The 26,631-nt window shown below is 39.7% G+C and overlaps 1 protein-coding gene across 3 annotated transcripts in view; it reads left to right on the forward strand.

Moving 5' to 3' along the window:
- LOC149255801 (zinc knuckle (CCHC-type) family protein) overlaps positions 1-26,631 on the forward strand; it is a 250,775-nt gene that overhangs the window by 39,969 nt on the left and 184,175 nt on the right. For all 3 annotated transcript variants that reach the window (XM_089460575.1, XM_089460576.1, XM_089460574.1), the window contains one exon: positions 21,366-21,428. In XM_089460575.1, the coding sequence (XP_089316701.1) occupies positions 21,366-21,428 (63 nt within the window). The remainder of the gene's footprint in view (positions 1-21,365; positions 21,429-26,631) is intronic.

Genomic DNA, 26,631 nt, shown 5'->3' on the forward strand with positions numbered 1-26,631 from the left:
CTTAAGAGCAATTTACTTCAATTTTTCTTATTAGCCCAATATCAATTTCCAGATTAGCAATCACATTAACATGATAGTAAATGTAGATAGAACATAAATAAAAAGCAGAAGACAAGCCAAGACAAGAGGACACAATATTTGGCGGATGATGGGGAAAAACTCCAATGTGAGGAACCCTTTGATCAAGTCTTCTTATTATTCTTCAAAAGTTTAGCAGAGAGAGAGTACAATATTCAAAATTCACTTGCCCAATCACAGTCAAATCTGTCCAGTCAAACTACAGTCAACAGGATGCCCTAACTAGAAAGTCAACGTTGGTCAACTTAGCATAATTGCACCTCCAAATTAGCTCGATCAAACCCAGTCAATTCGGCCTCTAAGGATAGTCCGAATAAGCCCAAAACAGTCCCAAAAATATCAGTCAAACTTGGTCAACGCAGAGTCAAGCCTGTGGTCAACTTCTCTGCGGTCGACACTGGTCAAACAACTTAGAATGCCTCGATTTTTGTGTTCAGAAATGCGGCTTGCCCAAACAGAATTTCTCCAAGAAAAGTCGTAGTCAAATAAGGTCAACTGCTGCCCAGTCAACTGGTCAACCCTTCTGCAATTCGGTCAATGCATAAAACAGAAAATCACAGACTATCCTTCGCATGTGTGGAGGAGAGAGGCTGCCCAAAAATTCGTACACCCAATCAGATGAGGGGAGAGAGAGATACATGAGTGATGGAGTGAGTGTTTAAATGAGGTAGATTCTCCTTCTATTTATATGCAATGTTGAGGGTGAAGAGACATGTCTTTTGGGCTTCTGAGCCTACATTAGTTTGCTGGCCGACCTTGACAATTTGTCCATAAAAGAAATAAATTCATAATTCCATTTGTACATGTCAGAATGAGATGATGTTTAGATCAATCCTACACCTCTCAGAAAGAGGAATCCAATAAAAATATCAGTTGCATCATGTGAGCTGTCTAAGGTGGAGTTTGGCCCTAGTTGCCAATTTTAATAGATTGCCTTTACTATGGTTGCATATTTCACGATCTCTTCCTTCCTTTCTTCACACATTTCATTCCTAGGAGCTTCCAATCAGAGTTCTTCAAATTGTAATCAACCACCTCATACTTCATATATTATGTTGATTTCATCTAGTGTGACCCATGCCTTCCAACATCCTTTCATTGGAGGAGATTTCCTTTGATCATGCATCTCAAGATAGAGCAGTGATCCATGTTACCTACAACCATACAACATGACTTTATAATATCGAATACAATCGTACATACCTCATTTACCTTTAGGCCATCTAGATTTCTTTCAGTAGCTTCCTTGATTGAAAAGAGCTTCAATCCCTTGATTTGCTTCATCTCTAATGTCATCATACCATCATTCCATGAATTCCACAAGTTGGAGTTCCTGATGAAACATTTGCTTCATCTCTAGATTGGTGAACCTTTCGATGAAGATTCCATTAGAGAATATTGAGGATCTTGTATATCCTTATCCAGCAGATGTCACCTTTTGATGTATGATGAGCCTTGTCTTGGATGACTTCTTCCTTTCCTTAAGTTTCCAATGAGGTTCCCAAGAGCTATATCCTTCATAGTTGACTATCAGACATCCTTCATGTTTCCTATGGTGATGTCACGAGCTCTTACTTCTAATGCTTTTCCTCTTCCTTGGACTTCCTTCTTTTAGCTTCCTCCACTTCTTCGGTGAAATGGACTTCTTCTCTATCTTCCTTGTTATTGCCCTTCTTAAGCTTAGGATAATCTTTCCTGTAATGCTCATAGCATTGATTCTTAGATATGTTCTTCTTTCCTTTTGACGAATGTTTGAATACTTTTTGCCCTTGACCTGTCTTCCCCTATCTTGCATAGAAACCACAAGTTGTTGAATGGGATTGCCTTTTATCCTCATAGACATTTGTCACTTTGTTCATCAGTTAGTGTATGAACATTATCTCATCCCAGATCTTGCAATTTAGATCTTATGACGATAACCTTTTATCCTTTGATACCTTCAATTTGTGTAGATGACCTTCTTTATTGCATCTTCAGAGAATAGTTTTACCAACTTATCATATATATCTCTTTGATGTCTCTAATATTGCTATATGAGGGGACTTTTGACTGATTTCATAAGAATCCCTTTAGCCCTTTGATCCCTTTCCATGTATTTAGAGGAGACCTTTCCATTGATATGTTCAATGACTTCACTTTCTTCGAGGACTATGCCTATCCTCCTTTTCCATGCAAGGAAGTTCGATGACCCAACCAACTTATAGATCTCCTTGCAAAAACGAAGTCATTTTTACCAGATTTTGATTACAGAATAAAGATCCTTACTTGTCAAGTGAAGATGAAATATTCAACTTGATTTCTTCATTGATGATGATCGATGAAGTTGACTTGATGCTTCTTGGATGATCCCCTTGTTAAAATTTGGTTACCAGAGGACAAGTGGTTCCCTAAGGCTTTGATCTTTTTGGCCCTTGGGAAAAGTGTCCAAATTTATTTTTTACTTTTCTCCTAAAGTAACTTTATAAGTGGTAAAGTTACATTCTAATTTAAAAGTGACTTTATAAGTGGTAAAGTTACATTCTAATTTAAATGCGACTTTATTAAAGTCAATGAAGAATTAGAAAGTGAAAAAGTGACTATGGAAATAAAACGCTAAGTGGGTCTTTATTTAAGTGGGTGAGTTAAAAAATAGAAAGTAAGAATTAAATGCACATTTATTCTCATCCGTAGATCTAAATGAATCTCAACCATTAGATCTTAGGGTAATCCAAAAGGTCATTCAGAGAATAAAAGGAGAAGAGAAGAGGAAAATATGAAATCATTCTTTCATGAGCATTTGAGAGAAAAAGAAGAGAGAGCAAGGAGAAAATTTCTGAGCAGTGAGGAAGTGAAGGAGAGCAGCAAGAAGACATTTCAGCAAATCTAGGCAGTAGCATTTATTGGTACGCATCCCAAGGCAAAACTGTATAGTAGGAGGAAGGCACAGAAATCGAGGAAGAGGACAGCAACAAGGGCACGATTTTCGAGGCAAATTTGGGCACGGTTTTTGAAGTAGTTGACTGTTGTACTATTGAAATCTGTACGGTCTGTACAACAAGTTATGGGCACGTTTTTTGAGGCTGACCGTACAACATTTAATGTTGTTTTATTGTTGGAAAATTTTTGTTTTGGTTATTTGTTGATTTGCACAATTTTCAAGGCGGAGTGCAAGCACAAAAATCGAGATAAGTTGTAATTTGTGGTTGCTGGAATTTTCACTGTGTATTTCAGTTTCTCTGCAAAAGCATTTTCAGAAATAAAGAAGAGCTCTCAAACTGGTTTTCTCCAAGAGTTGTAGGGGGGGTTTTCGAGGGTCACATTGACAAAAAATCACTGTGTTATTTTCTGTGTGTGGTTGTCATAATTTTGCTGTGTTTTATTTCTGCAATTTCAGCAGTTGTGAAATCTCTAAATTTGTGTTTTCAGAAAATAGTCATTTCCAGATTTTAGAATTTTTATCATGCTTGGATTTAAAACTAAATGCATGGAGTGATAAGGAAAACTGATAACCAGAGTGGGGGTTGAAATTTCTTCATGGTATCAGAGGTTGGTTGGCTGAAAAGTTCAGTTTGGGACAACAAAGTGAAAATTACAGCAAACTGATTTTTACACAGAAAACATAAACTTTTACAACAAATTTGAAAATTTCAGTTTGGTAGGATATTGAAACATGCTTTTGGGTTTGAGAGTTGAAGACAAGTTGGATGGGCAGAACAACTATAGTGCATGGAAGGAGAGAATCCAGAGCATCTTTGAGGAAGCATAAGTCTGGGGCATTATGATAAATACCACACAGAACCCAGTAGTAGTACCTGCTGACCCTGTTTAGTTGGCAGAGTTTAACAAAAAGAATGCTAAGGCAAAAAGATTGATTCTGGAAGGAATCAAAGATCATGTTACATGTGAGAGAAAAGACTTATGCACATGAGATGTGGACAACCTTGACTTGTCTTTACCAGAGCTCAAATGAAAACAAAAAATTGGTCATAAAGGAGAAACCGAAGGCCATTAAAATGGCTAAGACTGACAGTGCTACAACATACCTCACAAAGATCACTTCAGTAAGAGATGAGTTGGCAGTCGTAGGTGAGATCATTGCACCCACTGAGTTGGTGATGATTGCTTTGAATGGTCTTCCCAAGACTTGGGAGAATTTTGTGGATGGCATTGTTGCACGGGAAAACCTTCCCAATTGGGAGAGGTTGTGGGATGATTGCATTCAGAATGAGATCAGAAAGAACCATCTTGGGGTAGCCAAACAGGTGGAGGAGGATGACAATGTGGCATTGTTAGCAAGAGGCAAGAAGCACAGAGCAAAGAAGCAAGCTTCCAACAATGGAGGCAAAGGCAAGCAACAAAACAAGGAGGACTATTCCAAAGTCAAATGTTGTAATTGTCAAAAGTTGGGACACTATGCTGTTGTGTGTCCGGAGAAGAAGAATAAGAAAGGGAAAGACAAACCCATGGCAGCGTCTGCAGAGATAGCGAGCTTCTCAGAGAGCTTTGATCGAGAGTTTGGGTTCATAGCTTGTGAGGCCACTAGTGCAGGATCACCTGCCATATAGGTTCAAAGGGAGTGTGCATTCCCCGCTACTAGTAGAGCATCTTCTAGCATTTGGTATGTTGACAGTGGCGCTTCCCGCCACATGACAGGGGTCAGAGAGTACTTCTCAGAGATTTCAGAGGGTGATACTGATATGGAGGTAGTACTTGGTGATGACAACATTGTTGGAGCAATCGGTGTGGGGACATTGACATTTAATAGGGGATCCAAACCTCCCTTGAAAGTGTCAGATGTTCTATATGTGCCTAGAATGAAGAAGAACTTGATATCCGTCTCAGCACTTAAGGACAGAGGGTATGATGTGTTGTTCAAGAGAGGGCAGGTGCTTATATATCCTAGGGGAACTCCAGCTTCTTCAGCTAGAGAGATTGGTGTGCACCATGCCAAGGTGTACAAGTTCTCATTCCAGCCCCTGATGGCATTGAGTAGCAGCACCCGAGACAGGACCGACAACAGATCTAGCAGTTCAGAGTTGTGTGAGATTTGGCACCGTAGGATGGGGCACATGTATCATGGGGCCTTGAGTACATTGCGGGAGATCACCATTGGTGTGCCAGATTTCAGTTCTGATCACCTTGATGTATGTAGAGGATGTGCTATGGGGAAGTTTGCCAGATCCCCTTTTCCCAGTAATGACAGCAGAGTGACCGGGATCCTTGACTTGATTCATACCGATGTGAGTGGTCGGATGTCTCATGTATCCTTGAGTGGCTATGAGTACTATGTTTTATTCATTGATGACCACTCCAGGAAGACTTGGATTTATTTCTTGAAGACCAAGAGTGAGGTCTTCAAGCGGTTTCAAGAGTTCAAAGCTCTTGTGGAGACCTAGACAGGTAGGAAGATCAAGGTCCTTAGGTTGGACAATGGAGGGGAGTATACCCTTGGTGAGTTTGTTGATTTTTGTGCTAAGGCAGGCATTATGAGGGAGTTCACAGTTCCTTACTACCCCCAACAGAATGGCGTTGCAGAGAGGAAGAACAGATCCATTGCAGGGGCTGCCAAAGCCATGCTTCATGATCAGGGGTTACTTTTATTTTTGTGGGCAGAGGCCTGCAACACTGCTGTGTACTTGCAGAATAGGAGTCCACATCGTGCCTTGGGGAATGTGACTCTGGAGGAGGCTTTTTCTGGGAAGAAGCCTGATGTTGGGCACTTTCGTAGCTTTGGGTGCCTATATTCCTATGTCCCCAAGGAGAACAAGACCAAGCTAGAGCCCACTGCAGACAAGGGCATCTTTGTGGCTTATAGCGAGACCTCGAAAGCTTATTGGATTTATATTCCTGTGCAGAGGAAAGTGGTTGTCAGGCGGGGTGTGAAGTTCGAGGAGGAGAGAGCTTTCAGGAGGTCACGGGAGTTAGAGTATCCAGAGTCACTAGATCCTCAGGAGTAGTTGAGTCAGTTACAGGGATCCAGTGGTTCGGGATTAGGAGGTACATCAATTACAGTGTCAGGTCCATCAATGAGCAGTGGCTCTCAGAGTCAGGTGGGTGGTTCTTCGGGTAGCATGCAGGGCAGTTCGCAGAGCAGTTCATAGGGTAGTCCACTAATGGATAGTTCGCATGGTACTTCAGCATCTACAGGCACAGATTCAGGCATGAGGTCAGTTGGCAGGCCTTCAGGAGTTCAGGCTTCTGATGATGATGAGGATTCTTTCACTCCGGTGGGAGAAGGATGCTCAAGGAAGAGGAAGCTCAATTGGCTTCATGATACCTTGCGCGAGGCCACATCAGTTGCTGTGCCAAAGAGACAGGTTAGAGAGAGTAAACCACCTGAGCGGTTCTGTAGTTACATGGCATTGGTAACAAGCATTTTTGACTTCGAGCCTTATAGTTATGAGGAGGCAGCCAGCCAGCAGGTCTGGAGAGAGGCCATGATGGAGGAGTATTCTTCTATTATGAAGAACGATGTTTGGGAGGTAGTGCCGAGCCCTAAAGGTAAATCAGTGGTTACTTCCAGATGGCTCTACAAGATAAAGCATGCTGCAAATTGTAGCATCGAGAAGTTCAAGGTTCGATTTGTGGCGAGAGGGTTCTCACAGGTAGAGGGAGTTGACTATGAGGAGACCTTCGCTCCCATAACTCGGTATACATCTATTTGCTCCATTATATCGATTGTAGCAAAGATGGGTTGGAAGATCCACCAGAGGAATGTGAAGACTGCATTTCTCAATGGCTTCATTCAGGAGGAGGTTTATATTGAGCAGCCGCAGGGCTTTGAGGTGCATGGGAAGGAGTCCCCTGTATGCATATTGAAAAAGGCACTCTATGGCCTAAAGCAAGCTCCTAGAGCTTGGTACTCGAGGATTGATACATACTTGCAACAGTTGGGTTTCACAAAGAGTGAGGTTGATCTGAACCTATACTTCATTGTGGTGGGTGAGGAGCCTCTCATTCTAGTGTTGTATGTTGATGACTTGATCATCACTGGTGCAAAGAGACTCATTGAAGGCTGCAAGAGCGATCTTGCTTCAGAGTTTGAGACGAAGGATATCGGCTTGATGCATTAGTTTCTGGAATTGGAGGTGTGGCAGGAGGAGGGGCATTTCTTCCTGGGACAAGGGAAGTACATTGTGGATATTCTTAGCAGATTTCACATGGAGGACTGCAAACCCATGTCTACACCTATGATCACTAACTGGAAGAAGCTTCACGTTTTTGAATCCGAGTTGGTGGATCCTACTCTATATAGACAACTGATTTTGTTTGATGTATTTGGTCAATACTCGACTAGATATATGTTTTGCAGTTAACACTATGAGTCAATTCATGTGTGAGCCCAGGAGAGTGCACTGGGTGGCTGCAAAACACATTCTTCGTTACTTGCAGAGGACTATGGATTTTGGTCTGGATTATAGACAAGGTGATGGAGTGAGACTGGTAGGTACACAGATTCAGATTCAGCAGGTTGTGCTTCAGATAGGAAGAGTACTTTCGGGTGCTGTTTTGGGTTGGGTTCGGCAGTTGTGTCATGGATCAGCTGGAAACAACAGTCAGTTGCATTGAGCTCAGCTGAGGTAGAGTATATGGCTGCTAGTTTGGCTAGTTGCGAGGCCATATGGCTTCACAAGATGTTGTTTGGTCTATTTGGTTAGGCATTAAGACCTTCAATAATTTACTGTGATAATCAGAGTTGCATAAAACTCACGGAGAATCTAGTTTTTCTTGACAGGTCAAAGCATATTGAGATCAAGTATCACTTCCTTAGAGACTATGTCCAAAAGGGAGTTGTCAAGCTTGAGTACATTTCCACAAATGAGCAGGTAGCGAACATTTTCATCAAAGCCTTACCACGGGGCAAACATGTCTACTTCAGAGACAAGATGGGAGTGGTGAGGAACACTTTCCTCAGTAAGAGGGAGTTTTAAAATTTGGGTACCAGAGGACAAGTGGTTCCCTAAGGCTTTGATCTTTGGCCTAGGGAAATGTGTCCAAATTTATTTTTTAGTTTTCTCCTAAAGTGACTTTATAAGTAGTAAAGTCAATTTAGTTTAAAAGTAACTTTATAAGTGGTAAAGTTACATCCTAATTTAAAAGTGGCTTTAATAAAGTCAATGAAGAATTAGAAAGTGAAAAGGTGACTATGGAAATAAAAGGCTAAGTGGGTGAGTTAAAAATAAGAAAGTGATAATTAAATGCACATTTATTCTCATCTGTAGATCTAAATGAATCTCAACCATTAGATCTTAGGGTAACCCAAAAGGTCATTTAGAGAATAAAAGGAGAAGAGAAGAGGAAAAGATCAATTCATTTTTTCATGAGCATTTGAGAGAAAGAGAAAAGAGAGCAAGGAGAAAATTTCTGAGCAGTGAGGAAGTGAAGGAGAGCAACAAAAAGACATTTCAGCAAACCTGGGCAGCAACATTTATCAATATGCATCCCAAGGCAAAACCGTACAACATGAGAAAACACAGAAATCGAGAAAGAGGGACAACAACAAGGGCACGATTTTCGAGGCAGATTTGGGCACAATTTTCGAGGTAGTCGTATTGCTGAAATCTGTACGGTCTGTACAACAAGTTTTGGGCACGTTTTTCGAGGCTGACCGTACGACATTTAATGCTGTTTGATTTCTGGAAAATTTATGTTTTGGTTGTTCGCTGATTGGCACAATTTTCGAGGCGTAGTGCAAGCACAAAAATCGAGATAAGTTGTAATTTGTGGTTGCTGGAATTTTTACTGTGTATTTCAGTTTCTCTGTAAAAGCATTTTTAGAAATAAAGAAGAGCTCTCAAACTGTTTTTCCCCAAGAGTTTTAGGGGGTTTTTCCAGGGTCACATTGAACAAAAATCACTGTGTTATTTTCTATGTGTGGCTGTGATAATTTTGCTGTGTTTTATTTTTGCAATTTCAGCAGTTGTGAAATCTCTAAATTTGTGTTTTCAGAAAATATTTTCATTTCTAGATTTTAGAATTTTTATCATGGTTCGATTTAAAACTAAATGCATGGAGTGATAAGGAAAACTGATAACCAGATTGGGGGTTGAAATTTCTTCACCCCTTTAAGGATAGGGAGATCCTTTCTTCAGTAAGGGGGAGACTGCGTTGGAACCTTTTAGAAGATGATGATAATGCCTTTCGCCTTCTATCCTTCAAGATACTTTGACTTCTTTGGTGGTGAATGAGCGCGACTCTAGAGATGTTTTGACTTTCTCCAAGATGATGTGATCTTTGTCCTTGAAGTGCTTTTCTTGGATGTCTATACTTTGGGCTACCTTGCTTTGTAGATCTCTTCAACTTGATGAAGGTATTTGTGGTCTTTTGACGATGACTAGAGGATGCAAATCTTTTGTTGGTGTAGACTTCTAGTTGCCTTGATTTGATTGATGATCCCAAGACTTTTTTTTGAAGTAAACTTTCTTCTTTGATCTAGGAATTGATTCTTCAATGTAGGTCTTTGAACTTTCGGTTTGATATCCTTCGACTTGCTTTGATGTCTTTCTTGAAACTCGATCCTTGAGTGTCTCTTTGATTAGATGCCCTTCCTTAACTGTCACCTTAGCTCTGAAACCATGTTGATAAATCTAGGGCATCATGCATTAGGAGATTTCGCTTGATTAGTAACTGCTTGTGAGTGCCTTTTAATTCATTAGATTAGGATCTTCTTGTTTCTTAAGTTATTAGCGTTCTTCTTCATCAAACAACTACCAATACATGAACATAAATAGACAAGAGACACAGAATGTAGGCTATGAGCCATGGCCAAAACCTCTCACTCTTTGAGAGGAAAACCAAAACAAAATTCTTCTTATAGAGATACCAATTGACGAATACCAAGACCAAGACCCTTGTCCTATTACCCACTCCAAGACCAAGACCAAGACCCTAGTTCTCTTTCTGCGCTTTTCTTCTTCTTGATTCCTCCTCTGCGTTGACCTTCTTAGCATTGAGATTGTCTCCTCAATGAACTGTAGATATACTAGGGATAACACCGAAACATATCAATGTGATGTCATGAAAATGTGATCCCTGAAACACTGTGATAGATCTCAGAACTATAGCTCCTTCATGGAATGATAGACTCTATGCATTTGACCGAACTGTGTGCTTTTGTTGTAGTATTGAGACTGAACTTGTCTCTTTACTAATAACTGTAACTGTGATCCGAATGAGAGAGATCCAAACTTCTTTCTGTTCCTTGTCACTATAGTTGTGTCCAGCCGTAAAGGTCTTCGTTGCTCCTTCATCCCTATCCGAGTTTCTTCTGTGATTACATCCGAACTTATTACTGCATTTGTCCACCGAAAAATTCAGAGAGACATCCAAACTGTTCACTGTGATTGTCCTCCGAAATCACAGAGAGACATGCGAGCTTCTTCACTGTACTTAGTCACCGAAACTTCGGAGGAATCCAAACTTTTGAACTGTGATAATGCGAAGACCCTGCCCACCTATTTATAGTGGTTTGGCCCATATAATAAGCCAACCTATACATCCGAATATTTGTGTCTCCAAATAGGTGAGCCAGCATGAGTTTGTACTTCATCTTAAGGCCGACAGGAAGAGGAGGACTAGTGCTTGTCGTTGGAGGGCTTCTAGACACTTTTATAGACTCATATGCATTTTTCATACATGACATTGACTCTATATGACTTTTATGACAAATCCTAAAGGCTCTCAATGGGAGCCATCTAAAATAAAACCTCTTGCTCATGAAACCCATGAAGTAAGGCATTACTATAATAATTTTATTTTCTTCTTTTCGCCATTTACAAAAATCATAATTACATGTCATTATGAAGACCGAACCTAGTTACATTTTTCAACACCAACACCATTAAAACCAAAAGTGGAATGATACAATAATCCAAAAGAATACCATTTTGAAATATAATTATAGATGGACAACCTGCAATAAAATGAGTAAGAAGAAAGAATGGGAAAGAGTAGGAGAGGGAGGAGAAAAATTACAAACAAGGATGACAAAAAAATGAGTAAGAAGAAAGAATGAGAAAGAGTAGGAGAGGGAGGAGAAAAAATACAAACAAGGATGACAAAAAAATGAGGAAGTTTAGGGTTTGCACTTACCTTGTTAGCTATTTTAGATGGCAACCCTTCTTTATGCCTCCAAGCTCCTCCTCCTTCACTCTTCCAAGGTCTCCTCAAACCTCTCACAAATAGCTGGGTATCTTCTCTCTTCTTCAAGCTCTCCAAAATGCAAGAATGAGGAAAAGAGGGGGGAAATGCCTTTTAGCCTCATTCTCTCTTTTCCCCAACTCACCCTTCACTCATTTGAACCCCCCCAAACCCAACACAAGTCCAAAAAAAAAGGCAGAGGTCTTCGGAACTGCCCGCCTGTCTCTAGATCTGCTTGGGATCCATGCCGGAACTGTGCACGGAATGACAATGGTTCCATTTTCACAGGGAGTGTGAAAATTGGGTGGAACCGTGGTTCTGTCGGAGGATCGGTAGTGGATCCATCCGAGATGTGAATCCAGCTCCAGATCACGGGGTGTGGGGGTTAGGGATGGTTCCTGCAACACTGCATGGAAGTCTAAGGCTATAGGATTTGATGTAGGCATAACCACTGTGGAGCTGACAAAGCTCCATAACTTGTTCTCCTTCGGAACAACTGTAATCCAGACTTTCCACTGGAGATAATTTGAGGCTCCTTCTAATCTGTCTTCATACCTGACACTGGTTGCCATGGTAGATCAAACCCTTGATTAATTGTTGCTGAAGACCACAAACCCCTTTGAGCTTGAACCTGTGCAATGCTTGAATTTCTTTCAGAGGCTTGGCTCTGATACCCAACAAAACAATTTAATGTGCCAATAATTTTTTATACCCAGAATTTACTTTTTGCAACAAACTCAAATCCGAATTTATGCACAGAAAATAGTGTTGAGCTTCTAACAGATCTACACAGCGGAAACATAAATCAACAACATTAAATTTTGATACAGCTTTTTACCTTGGAAACCCAACTTGGAAAAACCTGTCTCAGTGCCTTGGAAATCAAGCCGAACAAATCTGTCCAGATCTGTGTGCCAAGCAGCGATCTGCTGCCTCAATCTGCCTAGATCTGCATGCTGACAGTGCCTAGATCTGCGTGCTGACTGTACCTTGATCTGTGTACTGCTGTATACCCCGCGATTGCTGTGTGCAGATCCCTGTGCAGTGCTCGCACATGTGCGACCTGTCTTGGTTTGCATGTCTGGCTGCTTCAATCTGCACGCTGTCTTTTTCCTCTCCTTTTTCTCACTCGCTGCTCCTATACATGGATGCCAACTTCTTTGAAGTGCATGCTGCCTTTGGAATGTGTACCAAGATTTCCTTTAGCAATTACTTTCATAATTTTTCCTTTGCCTCATGATTCACGAAGTCAGCTTTGTGATTAACAAAATCATCCTCGTAATTCACGATCTCAAGATCTTTAACATTAATTAATTAATGTGCTTAGGAAAAATAAAAAGTCACTTTGCTGGGAAATTTTATTGGAGACACTAAGCCTATGCAGAATCACTTGTCTGAGCTACCAAAATTTAACATGTGTGTATAGATTTTAGCGAGATTTAGTTTGCAGTTTTGATTAGCCTTTGAATCCAGACTCTGTTAACTTCCTGTTGGAGCAGAATCTGTTAACCATGTGTTAGAAAAATTCATCATGGTATCAGAGTGGTTTGCTGTAACTTTCCAGAAATCCTTAATATATAGTAGGGATGCCATTTGGGGTTCTTCATGGAGTCCAAAATAATCATTTTTGTCTTACCATTTTTCTTCTCATGTTGAGACAACCGTTGAGGATCAGTAGGAATTGCTACTTTGCCTTGGACTGTGACCCCAAGATGAATTTCTTCCATAAGCATTTGCAGCCTGCCCTTACAAGAGGGGAAATTAGAGGCTCCCTCTAATTGGTCACATTCCTTGAGCCCTGACATTTTGAAGTTTGCCATTTTTGCAATCCCTTGGTTCACAACATTACAAAATACTTCAACCAAAACTGATCAACAATCTTTCACAAGTTAAATCCACCCTTTACATGCATAAAAAACAGTTCAAACTTCAACCTCTCACAGGTCTCTGTGGCTTTCTCAGGCATGGATTGGTTCAGTTACTGGAACTTGTTGGCCCTCACAGCCTCTGAAATTCTCTGTTGAATCAACTCCCTGTCACAGGTCTTTGCCTTCTCCATTGATTGAATGGAAAATTTTTAGTAAAACAATTCAAATACCATATTAAGATTTCAATTCATTATATGCAGATCTGAACTCAAAGATATAACCTATAGCTGAAATCTGAAATCTTACAAAACACCAAGCAAAACTTTGTATTTTGAAAAACTAAAACCATAAAAGCATAGATCAAGAGCAGATATACACTATATCTGCTTTTTGGATTGTTATACCAAATCACAGACTGAGATCAGAAAACCACGTATTCTGAAAATCAAAACCAGCAACCTTGAAGTCTGTAACACCAATCACTTTACTTCTCATAAACCTCAAAAGAATGATTACAATAATACAAAACAGGAGTGAAATACCCTCGGAAGATAAGCAAGTGAAACACACATGGGCAAGTTTTCTAAAGTCAACTCACCCTATAACTTAACACAGTCGTATCTCAATACCAAGTGGCAAAACTTGAAAGAAGACAACCAGTAGATAAGATTAAAAAAAACACACTTAACTCTCCATAATTGATACAGTGGCCATAATAGGAAGGTCACCCCAAATGAGACAAGACAAGACAAGATGAGATAATTACATTACTGTTCGACAAATGCCCACAAAAGTAGGTAAATGGGACTGAAGAGTACAACCAGTATGAATACAATGTGAGAGTGCAAGTGAAACTCCTAGAAATGCTGAAAATAATATAAAGAAAGAAAGAAAGAAACCTATATAACATCAGAATATATTTATAAAATTGTGACAAAGGTATGTTTATACAAAACATTAAGTTTGGACAACCCAAGAACTTGTCAAGAGAGAGAGTGAGAGAGGGATCAGAAGTTGAGGTTGATGATGTCAAGGTCTCCCGACTCTGATGGCCAAGGGTGAGGGGGGCGAACAGGGGCCGAAGTCCTTGGAACCATGGGGGTATCTGACTTGATGATCTTGGGGTAAATGTCTGAGAGAGGGATACTCTTAGCATCCAAGATCAATAGAAGGAAACTCCAAAAGGGTTTGTGGTTGTTCCTTTGGGTCTGGGAAGTAGTTTGTCAACTTTGACAGGTGGGAGGTGCTCTACTTTGAATCTATCTAGAGCTGATCTCTCTAATGTTTGATAACGTGTGGCATGATGTATGGACCGATATTGCCAAACAGGTCTCGATAATATCTTTTGGCCTAGAGGGGGAGGCTGTGGAGAAACTCAGGGTCTCACCATGCTGTAGCCTAATGCACTTTGGAGCTTCGCCTGCTGTTTGTCGCTCAGATAGAGGGAGTCCCCCGAATCCCTGTAGAGTTAGTGATAACATTCTTTGATCTCATAGTATAGGGGGCATCAAAAAATAAGGTGCATCTCTATCTTTGGCTCCTAAAGGTGGCACACCTGGCAAATCCTATTTGATCGTGGTATGTGGTGATCTGTCATTATTGGCAATGAATGGGAGCCAATTTGAAGCTGTAAAACAAGGATCCTAAGTGAGTGCATTCAATGCTGCATGTATAAAGGGGGTGGATGATGATGCCATCTTGTAGCTCTAAAAAGTGCTCTACATAAAAGGATATCTTCGAGGCTAGGCTCGTTGAAGGTGAGATCTAGGTGACTTGAATGTACAATCTGTAGATATCCTCTCTGATGGTTTGATTCAGTGCCTGTCTAGTCGGCACATGAAGGGAGAATCTAAATGGGAGAAGGCGCTCTGGGGAGATAGTAGTTCACTGGAGAAGCTGAGATGCTTTGAGAACCAACCTCATGCCTGTTGAAATATGTAACTAGGTTCGGTCTTCATAATGACATATGTAATCATGATTTTATGTATTTAATGTAAAGAGAAAAAATAGAATTATTGTTATTCTTGAGGCATGGGTTTCATGCTCAAGGAAATTTATTTTATAGGTCAAGCTCCCATTGAGAGCTTCTAGGGCATGTCATTGAGTCTACAAGTCAAGAAAGTCATTGTCATGTATGAAAAACTCTTCTTGGGCATGTTACATATTGTAAAGAAAATTATTTGAGTCAAAGTTAGAGTGAAAAGATCCTCCAAGACCTTGTCTATGTGCTACAATCAAGTCGTCTCTCCAAAGTAGCAAGTCGACCTATCAAGAAGACATGTCGGCCTAGGAACAATGTTAAGTCGACCTACTAGCATGGGTGAGAAGCCTATATATAGGAGGACTCGACCTCATTCATGGATTAATTTATCATCCATCAAGAAGTTTGAATACAAGACAAGAAGAAGTCTCCTATCAAGCGAGGAAGAGGAAGTCAAAAAGAAAGAAGGATCGAAGTAATTTAAGGTTTGTTTTTAGGCTCTCTCTCCTCACATGTGTGAAGTTAGGGCATCACTCTTGCTGTAGCAGATATCGAATTGTAGTCTCTAAAAGAAGTCGAAAATTGTCCTTAAAGAAGTCCCTTTGCAAGTCGAGTTCTCTAGGAGAGAGAATCAACCCAAGCGAAGAGGAAAGAAGGAAGTATCTACCATAATTCTCTCACGTGCAAGATCTAGGGTTTCTGCAGAAGACACTGCTGGAGGACAAAATTCCAGAAGAATTTGCTAGGAGGTCGAAGTTGCTGGAAGGAACACACTCATCAAGGAGGAAAGGTTGGACTTGGTCTTGGAGGGGTCTTGGTCAAGGGTCATAGGTCTTGGAATTCGTCAATTGAAGTTCTATAAGAAGAGAAGAATTCGTGTGGGTTTTCTTCTCAATTGAGGTTTTGGCCTTCGCTGATCGCCTATATCTTTTGTCTTCTTGTCTCATTGTTCTTTATGGTTTGCTAGCTGTTTGATGATAAGAACACAATAATAATCAAGTTAAAGAAGATTCTTATCAAGATAAGTAAAAAAATATCACAAGCAGTTATCAAGAAAGAGAAATCACCTAACTTGTTGCCCCTATATTTTTCAACATGGTATCAAAGCTTAAGGTGGCGACTACATCAAGGAAAGTCGGCTTGAAGAAGGACCATCAAAAGGAGTATCAAGAAAGGTCAAGGCATCAAAAAGGACATTGAATCATCAAGAAGGGATACATAAGGGCTGAACAAAGGAGCATCAAGAAGGACTATTCATCTCAAGGATCATCACATCTCAAAGAAAAGAAGACCTCAAAACCCTAGCTCATCCAAAGAAGGGTTCTACACTTGAAGCATTCTTGAGAAGCTCACATCATCATCACAAAGAAAAGATCTCAAGGACCCTACCTCCACTCAAAGAAGAACTACACATTGAAGCATCTTGAAGTCTCTATATCCAAGGGAAGCAGGAAGAAGCACTACCATCATCATCAAGGAATCAAGGTGATCTCCCTCTTCTTGAGTCAAGGATCACTAACAAAACATACTTGAAGGAAGACATCTTCTATTATCAACATCATCAAGAAAGGCATAAAGTGGAAGATTTTGTCATCAAGGAGTATCTTCACTTGATAAGTAAGTATTTTTATCTATATTTGAATCTATCAAAATGACTTCATTTTGCAAGGAAAGCAACAAATTAGTTGGTCATCAAACTTTCTTGCATGGAAGAAGAGGATAGATTTGATCCTCATAGAAAATGAAGTCGTTGGACATGTTAAGGGTTCAATCACTAAACCTCCAAAGGAAGAAGCTCAAGCTCTAGCTAAGTATATGAAAGGGGAAATAAGGGCTCAAAGGATCCTTATAGAATCCATCAAGGATCCCCTCATACCTTATGTTGCAAAGTTGGAGACATCAAAAGAAATCTACAAGAAGTTAGTAGAATTGTTCTCTAAGCACCGCTGGAGAAGTCATATCTTTAAGAACTGATATATACAAGATGAATATATCAAAGGAAGAAGGAATAGCCTCATACTTTATGAGGGTGTCAGAAATACGAGACCAACTGCAAGAGTTGGGGGAAATAATGACCAATAATGAACTCTGGTCATTATGTAAGATTGAAGAAACCAGGTTAAAAGCAAAGAGCGATGTGGGACCAGGTGAACAAGTTCAAGCATTTGTTGCCATGGCTAAGAGAAAAGGAAAGTTTGGGAAATCTGGTTCTCAAAAAAAGAAGAAGAATATGTCAAAGATCTAATGCTATGGCTATCAGAAATATGGGCACTTCAAGAGAGATTATCCGTAACTCAAGAATGACAACAAAAGAAAAGAAAGGAATGAAGCTCATATCACCAAAGAAGTGGAGGAACTTGGAAAGAGGAAATCAAAGAAGGAGGAAGCGAGAAATATCTACTATGACTGAGGTAATCTCCTTAGGTCTTTTCAATTTTTTAAATAACAACTATCATGATAGGAAGCACTGTAAGTATGATAGGATGCATCACATTAGAAGATGGCATCATACAATTGAAGCAAGAGCTCATGATATCATTGTTAGGATAGCTGAAGTAGAAGTCTACATGGGTGTAACAGTGATCATAGAAATGAAGTAGCTCTTGGTAACCTCCTTGAAAACATAAGTAGTACTTATGGGTATAAGAAAGTCATCTAGCATGATAGAGGATAGAAAGAGTTCATCATGCATCGTCATCATTAGGAGCATTTGCAGGATGAGGATAATCAAGATCCTTCGTTGGAATATTCATTAAAAGGTTCACCTTTATTTGGAAGAAGCAAGTGTCTTGCTGATCATTCCACCTTGTGTGGGATCCATTGTTTAGAAGAATGATGGTATGGTGACAAAGGAGTGCAACATGTCAAGATGGTTGAAGTACTTTCAATCAAGGAAAGGAAGCTACTGAAGGAAGTCTAGATGACCAAAAGGAGAAAAGAGGTATGTATATGTTTGATAGATTAAGTCATGTCATCATATAGTTGCAGATAGCATGGGTAAATGCTCTACCTCATGAGCATGATCAAAGAAAAGGATCTCTTCCTTTGGAAAGATGCATGAAGGCATGATTCACATATTGACAAGATGAAATCAACATAATATGTCCTCATATGAAATATGAGGTGGTTGACAAAGATGAAGTAACCATGGATGGAAGTTCCTGGGAAGCAATATGTGAAAGAAAAAATTGTGAAAGATGCAACTATGGTCACGTAAGAAAAAGAAATCAACATCTGATGACTAGAAGAATTGGCCATGACATCTCCATAGAGAAGGTATGAAGACCCTGATAAGGTCTATAAAGAAAGGAGACCCTTGACCTTGAAAGTCTTGGAGACATGTTTATAAAGGTGCAGGATGTTGATATTGCAAGCAAGCAAGTGTCATGATGAAAGGCCATCACAAAAGGTAACTTTGATTTGATGTTCATTTTTGATTTTTGAACAACATTTGGATGGGTTGATACAGGGCTACCGAAAGAGAGTTGTAGATGTCACCTACAACTAGCACTCATGTGGTTGGATGGAAGATCCTAAATGAAACATGAGTTGGTAGAGGTAGCAGTATGAAGAAAAGCCAGATGTAGACTGGAAGATCACTTTCTGATGAAAAGAAGGATGACATGATTGTTGGTTCAATCCTATGGTTCGTAGAAGGAAAGTGATGGATGGCTGATGCCCTATGAAGAAAATGAAGGCTCCAAAATGATGAAATTCATGACATCGAAAGAAGGAGCTCTGTAAGCAGCTGAAGGTACCATGATCTCCACCAAAGAGCGGAAAGTTGTTGAAAACAAGTCCCTAGTTAAGAGGGAGCTTGGGCAAGTCCCTAGATAACAAGGAGCTTGGGTAAATTCCTTTATAGGAATGAGCATATTTTCCCTAGTTGAGAGGGAGAGATGACACATCATTCTTGTCTTCACTTCGTGAAGAAAGAATGGAGGATTGGGTAAGCATTTGGCATCCGATACTCTTTAAGGATGAGGTAGGGCATCCAAGATAAGAGTGGTCGAAGAGGAAATTCCTTGAGGATGTATCATTCCAAGATAGGAAGTGTCCTAGAAGGACATACTCTGTGAACACCTGGGTGGGGTATGTGCCTTGAGAGACAATGATGATGGTGTCTATCAGTCATTAGTGTTTCCAACATTCTGCTCTGATCTTGTGGAGAAAGAGTTTTGTTAGTCAAGGCCTTGCTATGTGACAATGCTGGTCGGTATGATGCAAAGAGATGGCTTACTAATTTGACTCTTCTTATGAGAATTCTTTGGATTGAGAATGTCCAAGTACCTTGTATGGATTATAAATACCTCCCTAGTTAAGAGGGAGTGTTGAAATATGTAACTAGGTTCGGTCTTCATAATGACATATGCAATCATGATTTTATGTATTTAATGTAAAGAGAAAAAATAAAATTATTGTTATTCTTGAGGCATGGGTTTCATGCGCAAGGAAATTTATTTTATAGGTCAAGCTCCCATTGAGAGCTTCTAGGGCTTGTCATTTAGTCTACAAGTCAAGAAAGTCATTGTCATGTATGAAAAACTCTTCTTGGGCATGTTACATATTGCAAAGAAAATTATTTGAGTCAAAGTTAGAGTCAAAAGACCCTCCAAGACCTTGTCTATGTGCTACAATGAAGTCAGCCCTCCAAGGAAGCAAGTCGACCTATCATGAAGACATGTCGGCCTAGGAACAATGTCAAGTCGGCCTACTAGCATGGATGAGAAGCCTATATATAGGACTCAGCCTCATGGATGAGAAGCCTATATATAGGACTCAGCCTCATTCAATGGTTAATCTATCATCCATCAAGAAGTTCAAATACAATACAAGAAGTCTCCTATCAAGCGAAGAAGAGGAAGTCAAAAAAGAAAGAAGGATTGAAGTAATTTAAGGTCTGTTTTTGGGCTCTCTCTCCTCACACGTGCGAAGTTAGGGCATCACTCTTGCTGTAACAGATACCGAATTGCAATATCTAAAAGAAGTCGAAAATTGTCTTTAAAGAAGTTGTTTTGCAAGCCGAGTTCTCTAGGAGAGAGAATCAACCCAAGCGAAGAGGAAAGAAGGAAGAATCTACCATAATTCTCTCATGTGCAAGATCTAGAGTTTTTGTAGAAGAAACCGCTGGAGGATGAAATTCTAAAAGAATCTGCTGGGAGGTCGAAGTTGCAGAAGAATTTACTGGGGATTGAAATTGCAAAAGTTTCCGAGGTTGAAGTCGCTGGAAGGAACACTCATCAAGGAGGAAAGGTTGGACTTGGTCTTGGTCAAGGGTCATAGGTCTTGGAGAAGTTTTGGGTCCTGGCTGATTGCCTATATCTTGTGTCCTCTTGTCTCATTGTTCTTTATCGTTTGGTAGCTGTTTGATGATAAGAACACAATAATAATCATGTTAAAGAAAAATCTCATCAATATAAGTAAAAAGATATCACAAGCAGTTATCAAGAAAGAGAAACCACCTAACTTGCTGCCCCTAGATTTCTCAACAGTGCCTGCCTTGAGGGAGTATTGGAATCAAGGCCCTTCGAGGAACAAAGTGCAAGGTAGGGATACTTCTCTCTCCTGGTGGCAGTCTTTGAGAGATTGACCTTTATGAAGGAAAGAAACCAAAGGGAAAATTACCTTGAGGTGGAAAGGGTGGATGTCGAACTCTACTTGGATGATGGGTCGTGAAAATCTCTGTTTACGTCTGATGATGCACTTGAGAAGCAAGGTCTGTACTCTCTCCAGCCTAGTCTAGAATGTCTCTATTACCAACACGCATCAGCCAAAATAGAGTATATCTGACTTTTTCTCTCTAAATAAGGCATACTTGCACATGAGGAATAAGGCACACTAGTGGAGAAAATATTATTCCTAATTAAAGCCTTTGACTTATTATTGAATGCAAATAACTGACTGATGACTAATCACCAGTCAAACAGTGAAGTACAGTGTAATGGAACTACTGAACATAGATAGTGTAAAAATAGAAAGTCCTTCATAATAGGAAATGAAAGAAACAATCGCTGAGCACTAATCCTTTGACAGTCTAAAAATATATAATCCTAAAAATATGAAGCCTTAACTCTTAGGTGATGAAGGATATCATAAAAATAGGAAACCCTCAAGTTGAGGAGATGAGGAAATCATCTAGAAAACAGGTCTGTAGCAACAAAAACTAATATTACTATATATAACATTTTCCAAAGAAATATTTGCCTGGTAGTTATGGCTATGACGACAGAAATCTATTTTGTTCTTTGTCAGATTTAAAATCATGGATGCTAAAATGTATATTCACATATGAAGTTACTAATGCGTACCTGGTTTTACAGTTTTCTCAGGAACAGGAATTCTTTCGTCAGACTGCTGCCATTTCGAAAAAAGAGAAAGAAAAGGTAATTGTCCCATTGAAATTTTATAGATTTTTTTATTAAATCTAGTTAGATGAAGATGTGGTCTTGTTTCCCATTTGAAAAAATTCCTACCATGCTTTTGTATTTTCCCATTCCTAGATATTACCTTGAATTAGGATAGTGTATATTACTTATTTCTTTTTTCCGTAGTTTTGGTTTTCCAACTTTTACTGAAAGTGTGTTGAATTCTTTGATTTGACGAAGTTACCATGAAAAGTTTGGCATTTAAGATATTGAAATTATTACACTTTCTAATGTAGAGACTTATTTCAAGCTCATTACAATTTTCCTATAAATGAAGACACTCATTCTTTTCCCGAGAAGTAAATGAAGACACTTATTGCAACTTGCCATCATATATGAAATGTTAAGTATTAAAGAGTGTAAGAGCAGTAGCTTTATGTCGTGACTCCTTTATATGTGTGTACCTTCTCTTAAGTCACGAGGCTACCATTGAGTCAGTCAGGTCAGCATAATGAAGTGGTTTATTCAATCTTCATCATTTCATTCTTAGGGATATAATTAGCTATATATGCAGGTCTTTGAAGAAGGAAAGGGAATATAAATAGAATCCTCTCAAGAAAAGAAAATGAATTTTAGCTCATTTTGTTCAGATTGTTCCAAGTGATAATTATTGTTTTACAAGGTTTACATGCCTTTGCAAGAACTTGTTTCTCGTGTTGTTACTCTTGAACGTTTTCACAACTTTCCTTGAGCTATATTTCATTGTTTCTCTGTCTTGTAAAATGTTTTAACTTGACCCAAGCTGTAAAACTCAACATACTTCAATACTGTTGAACAAAGGATGCATTAATGCAGACAATGAGAGGTATTTGTTGACGTAGCCTGTTGAGTCACACTGCAATGAAAATATACCTCAAAAGGAAACAGAATTGGTGAATTGGATTTCCTCCGGGATGAGTCCCAATGAAATGAACTTGGTAGGGAAAGGATAAACATTGTTATGCGATGTGAACCTCTGTCAGGTGGTTTACATCTAACACTGCAAATTCTTCTTGGATGGATTAATGCCATTCACTTCCTTTTCTTTTTTCATCTTGTTCGATATTTATTTTCTGGTATACGTAGCTACCAGATTATATTTTAAGGAACCAAAAAATTGTGCATGAGTTTATTAGTAGAGGAGGAACATGATTTCATCGTGCACCTAAAGCACAGCTGACCTAATGCACAAATATTGTATCAAATAATCATTATGCAAAGCACATCAAAGCATCTAGAGAAAACTAATGATTAGCCTTGCCATGCTTTGAGATTAAATCTTGACTAGACATGTATTTTTTAAATTTATTTATTTTAAATACCTGTAAGCTTATGCTTGAGAAAAGGGCATTCGGTATCTTGAGTAGTATCTATTATCAAACACATTTTAGCTGACTCAATGCATTGTTCAAGCTATGTCTGATGATAAATATCTTAGCTTTCTTGGAGGTTTCCCATAATGAAGCCTCTTTATATATATAATTTTAAATACCTGTAAGCTTATGCTTGAGAAAAGGGCATTCGGTATCTTGAGTAGTATCTATTATCAAACACATTTTAGCTGACTCAATGCATTGTTAAAGGTATGTCTGATGATAAATATCTTAGCTTTCTTGGAGGTTTCTCATAATGAAGCCTCTTTATATATATATATATATATATATATATTAAATTGATTCGGAAAATGCATCTTAGTTTTAACTTTCCATCTTAGTTTTAACTTTCCGTTACTCCACAAAAACAGAGTACAAATCAGTGAGAGAGGCTTAAATTATGTAGACTACCAACCCTTCCCAACATAGGCGTGGTGTGCCAACTTATCTTTCTTAGCCCCTATTTCAAGAGAGATTAGATACTTATGGAAAATGCCAATTTTTGCTGAAATTAAAATAACAGTTTATGCTCTTGGCATTTTTGTCTTTCCCAGCTAAAATGGGGAGGAATCCCTATTGAAAGTACTTTGACATCTGCCTTTATTTATTTAAAAAATTAACTGAGATTTGGAAATATTAGAATGAAAAGTGACCAAAAATGGCAAAATATTCCAGAAGAAGCTGACATGTTGTTTCAAAAAGTTTCTTCAGCAACACCATCAAGATTTTCCTACCATCTAAAACTTCCATAAGTTTTGCCAGTCTTTCTGCTACAGAAACACTAACATTGCAGGTATACTTCCTGTAAAAAACATTCAAAATGCATGTTTTTACAAAACATAACCAAGGAATATGATTTTGCTGGTCTGTCTCTGAAGAACTAGATGGCTGTCCAGTGTCCTCCTGATTTTGTTGAACCTTTGGTCGCTGTCTAGTGTCCTCTTTTGCTTTCTCCTCTGACTAGCTTGTTTCCTGCTGAGATATGGAATCTGAAAGATGTTCATTGCTTATTTTCTGAATAGAGCACCTTAACCTAACATTCATCAATTTCTGAAAAATTTCCTCCATATTCTTACAGAATGTTCATAATCTTTTCATTTTGTTCTTGTTGTTTCCTTTCCAAATTACGTATAATTGTAGAGACGGATCTGAGAGAAATTCTATTGCTGTGCAAGGTTTCTTCATGACTCCTCAAGACCTTGCAGATACTCTTAAGATCACTGAGATTCATGCAGAGCTCCAAATCCAGGAAATTAACCACTGTTTTCTGCTAAGACCGAGTGTTAAAATTGGCAACTAGGGCCAAACTCCATGTGGGTCATCTTATTTATGGCAGCTGATATTTTTCTTGGATCCCTCTCATCGAGAGGTGTAGGATTGATCTAAAGATCATCCGATTCTGATAAGTATTCATGGAGTTATGAATTTATTTGAGTTACAAGACAATTCGTCAAGGTTGGCCAGCAACCAAATAAAGCCGACGTGCTCAACGTTTTAGTATAAAAGGAGATGACTTGAGAGTCATTTCAACGAACACTTCTATCTTGATTTCTCTCCACTTGTCTTGGGTTTTAGTGGAAGAGAAATCTAGGAGTGAAAGCTCTAGACGTTGGAGGAAAGAAGACTAAGGGATCTGCCCTAGAGATGATGCCCTAGCAAGGAAAATGCAGTCCTAAGGAGGATGACCTAGCCGCAGTCCTAAGGAGGATGACCTAGTCGCAGTCCTAAAGGATGTCTAGCTGCATTTTGCCCTAATCCAAGAAGACACAGTCATGTTGTGAAGGAGATAGCCCTAAGTTGGAGGCAAGGGAACTCTGTCTTAGCCGCAACAAAGGAGAGCTGAACAACGTAGTTAAAGAGGCCTGTTTCATGATCTTTTGGAGCGCCGAGTTTCCGTAAGGGAGGCCGAGATTACTCCCTAAAGGGCCGAGACAAGGAAAGGCTGTTGCAGCTTGCCTGGAGGAGTTCTTAGGTGCCCAACGCTTGGTAAAAGGCAGTGTAGACTGCTGTGGGTAAACCACGACCCTACGAACTATTTGCAGGAAAGAAGACTAAGGGAGCTGCCCTAGCAAGGAAACCGCAGTCCTAAGGAGGATGACCTAGCCGCAGTCCTAAGGAGGATGACCTAGCCGCAGTCCTAAAGGATGTCTAGCCGCATTCTGCCCTAATCCAAGAAGACACAGTCATGTTGTGAAGGAGATAGCCCTAGGTTGGAGACAAGGGAACTCTGTCTTAGCTGTAGCAAAGGAGAGCTGAACAACGTAGTTGAAAATGCCTGTTTCATGATCTTTTGGAGGGCCGAGTTTGCCGTAAGGGAGGCCGAGATTACTCCCTAAAGGGCCGAGACAAGGAAAGGCTGTTGTAGCTTGCGTGGAGGAGTTCTTAGGTGCCCAACGCTTGGTAAAGGGCAGTGTAGACTGCTGTGGGTAAGCAACATCCCTACGAACTGTTTGGAGGGCAACATATGGTGGTTTGAGTGGGCTATAGGTGGCAGCGGAGGTCTGTGGTAGGCTGCAGGCCTAGCCACTCCAAAACAAGGCAACGTGAAGGTGTATTGGGGGCTGTCTATGCCCAGAAAAACAACGATGGGAGCCACCACTTCTCCACGGGTAAGTTGCAGTCAAGAAGGGCTATTTTAGTAGCTGATCAAGGGTTATTACAGCAAGCAAATATGCCCTAACCAGCAGCAATGGGACATCAGTATTGCTGTACATAGCAGAAATGGTTCATGGTGTTGCAAACTCATTGGAAAACACAATCAAGGGATAGCAAGCATGCAAGGGACAACAAGCAAGCAAGGAACAACAAGCAAGCAAGGTGCAACTATAGCACATGATGGCAAGCATAGTGCTGCAAGCACATTGGAATAGTATGACAAGCATGGTGATGCAAGCACATTGGGACAGTATGGTAAGCAAGGTGAAACAAGCACATACGACAGTATGACAACATGGTGCAGCAATGGCACATGATGCAGTACAGTGATGGGTATAGTCATGATTGGTGAAGCATGATGAGATGCAGCATAGTGATGATGGGTGCAACATGGTGCAACACGGTGAGGTGCAGCATGATGACGAGGTGCAACACAATGATAGGTGAAGGAGTTACCTTGGAGAATCAGTTGAAGCAACGTGTCTTCAACTGATCTCATGTATCATCTTCTTAGAGATGATCTATGCTTTTATCTAGATAAGTCAAATTTTTGACTTCTGTTGTAAATGTACTATCTCTATCTCTCTCTGCTGAACTATTGAAGAACATATAAGAAGAATTGATCAAGGGTTTCCCCACATTGGGGTTTGTCCCTGGCTAGCGCCACATCTTGTATCCTCTTGTCTTGGCTTGTCTTCTGCGATTTATGTTTATGTTCTATCTGCAGTTTACTTTAATGCTGATGTGATTGCTAATCTGGAAAAGATATTGAGCTAATTGTGAAAATTGAAATAAATTGCTCTAAGCATAGAACATACCTAAAATTAACATGGTATCAGAGCTGAGGTGAAGACAATGCCCAAGCAAGAGTGAAAGAGCAATCACCGAAGATAGTTGGGAAAGGAAAAAAGGATCAATGGATTCCTCATCCCTCTTCAAATTCACCAAGGGTGAAATCGAAGCAGAGAACATTATCAGAATGGTGCAAAAAAAGCTTCTGATGGCTTACCTAAAGATCACTTCATTGGAAAGTCCGGATCTAAGGGTGGAAAGAAAGACAGATGCCTTGTTTGTAATAAGTTCGGCCATTATGCGAAGGAGTGTCCGAATGGCAGGGACACATCTCTTAATGAAGATAACAATCATTCCAAGGA

Source organism: Pinus tabuliformis, chromosome 7, assembly GCF_031772625.1.
Source record: "Pinus tabuliformis cultivar Carrire ecotype Pingquan chromosome 7, CPIR1, whole genome shotgun sequence".
In the NCBI taxonomy this organism is placed as follows: domain Eukaryota; kingdom Viridiplantae; phylum Streptophyta; class Pinopsida; order Pinales; family Pinaceae; genus Pinus; species Pinus tabuliformis.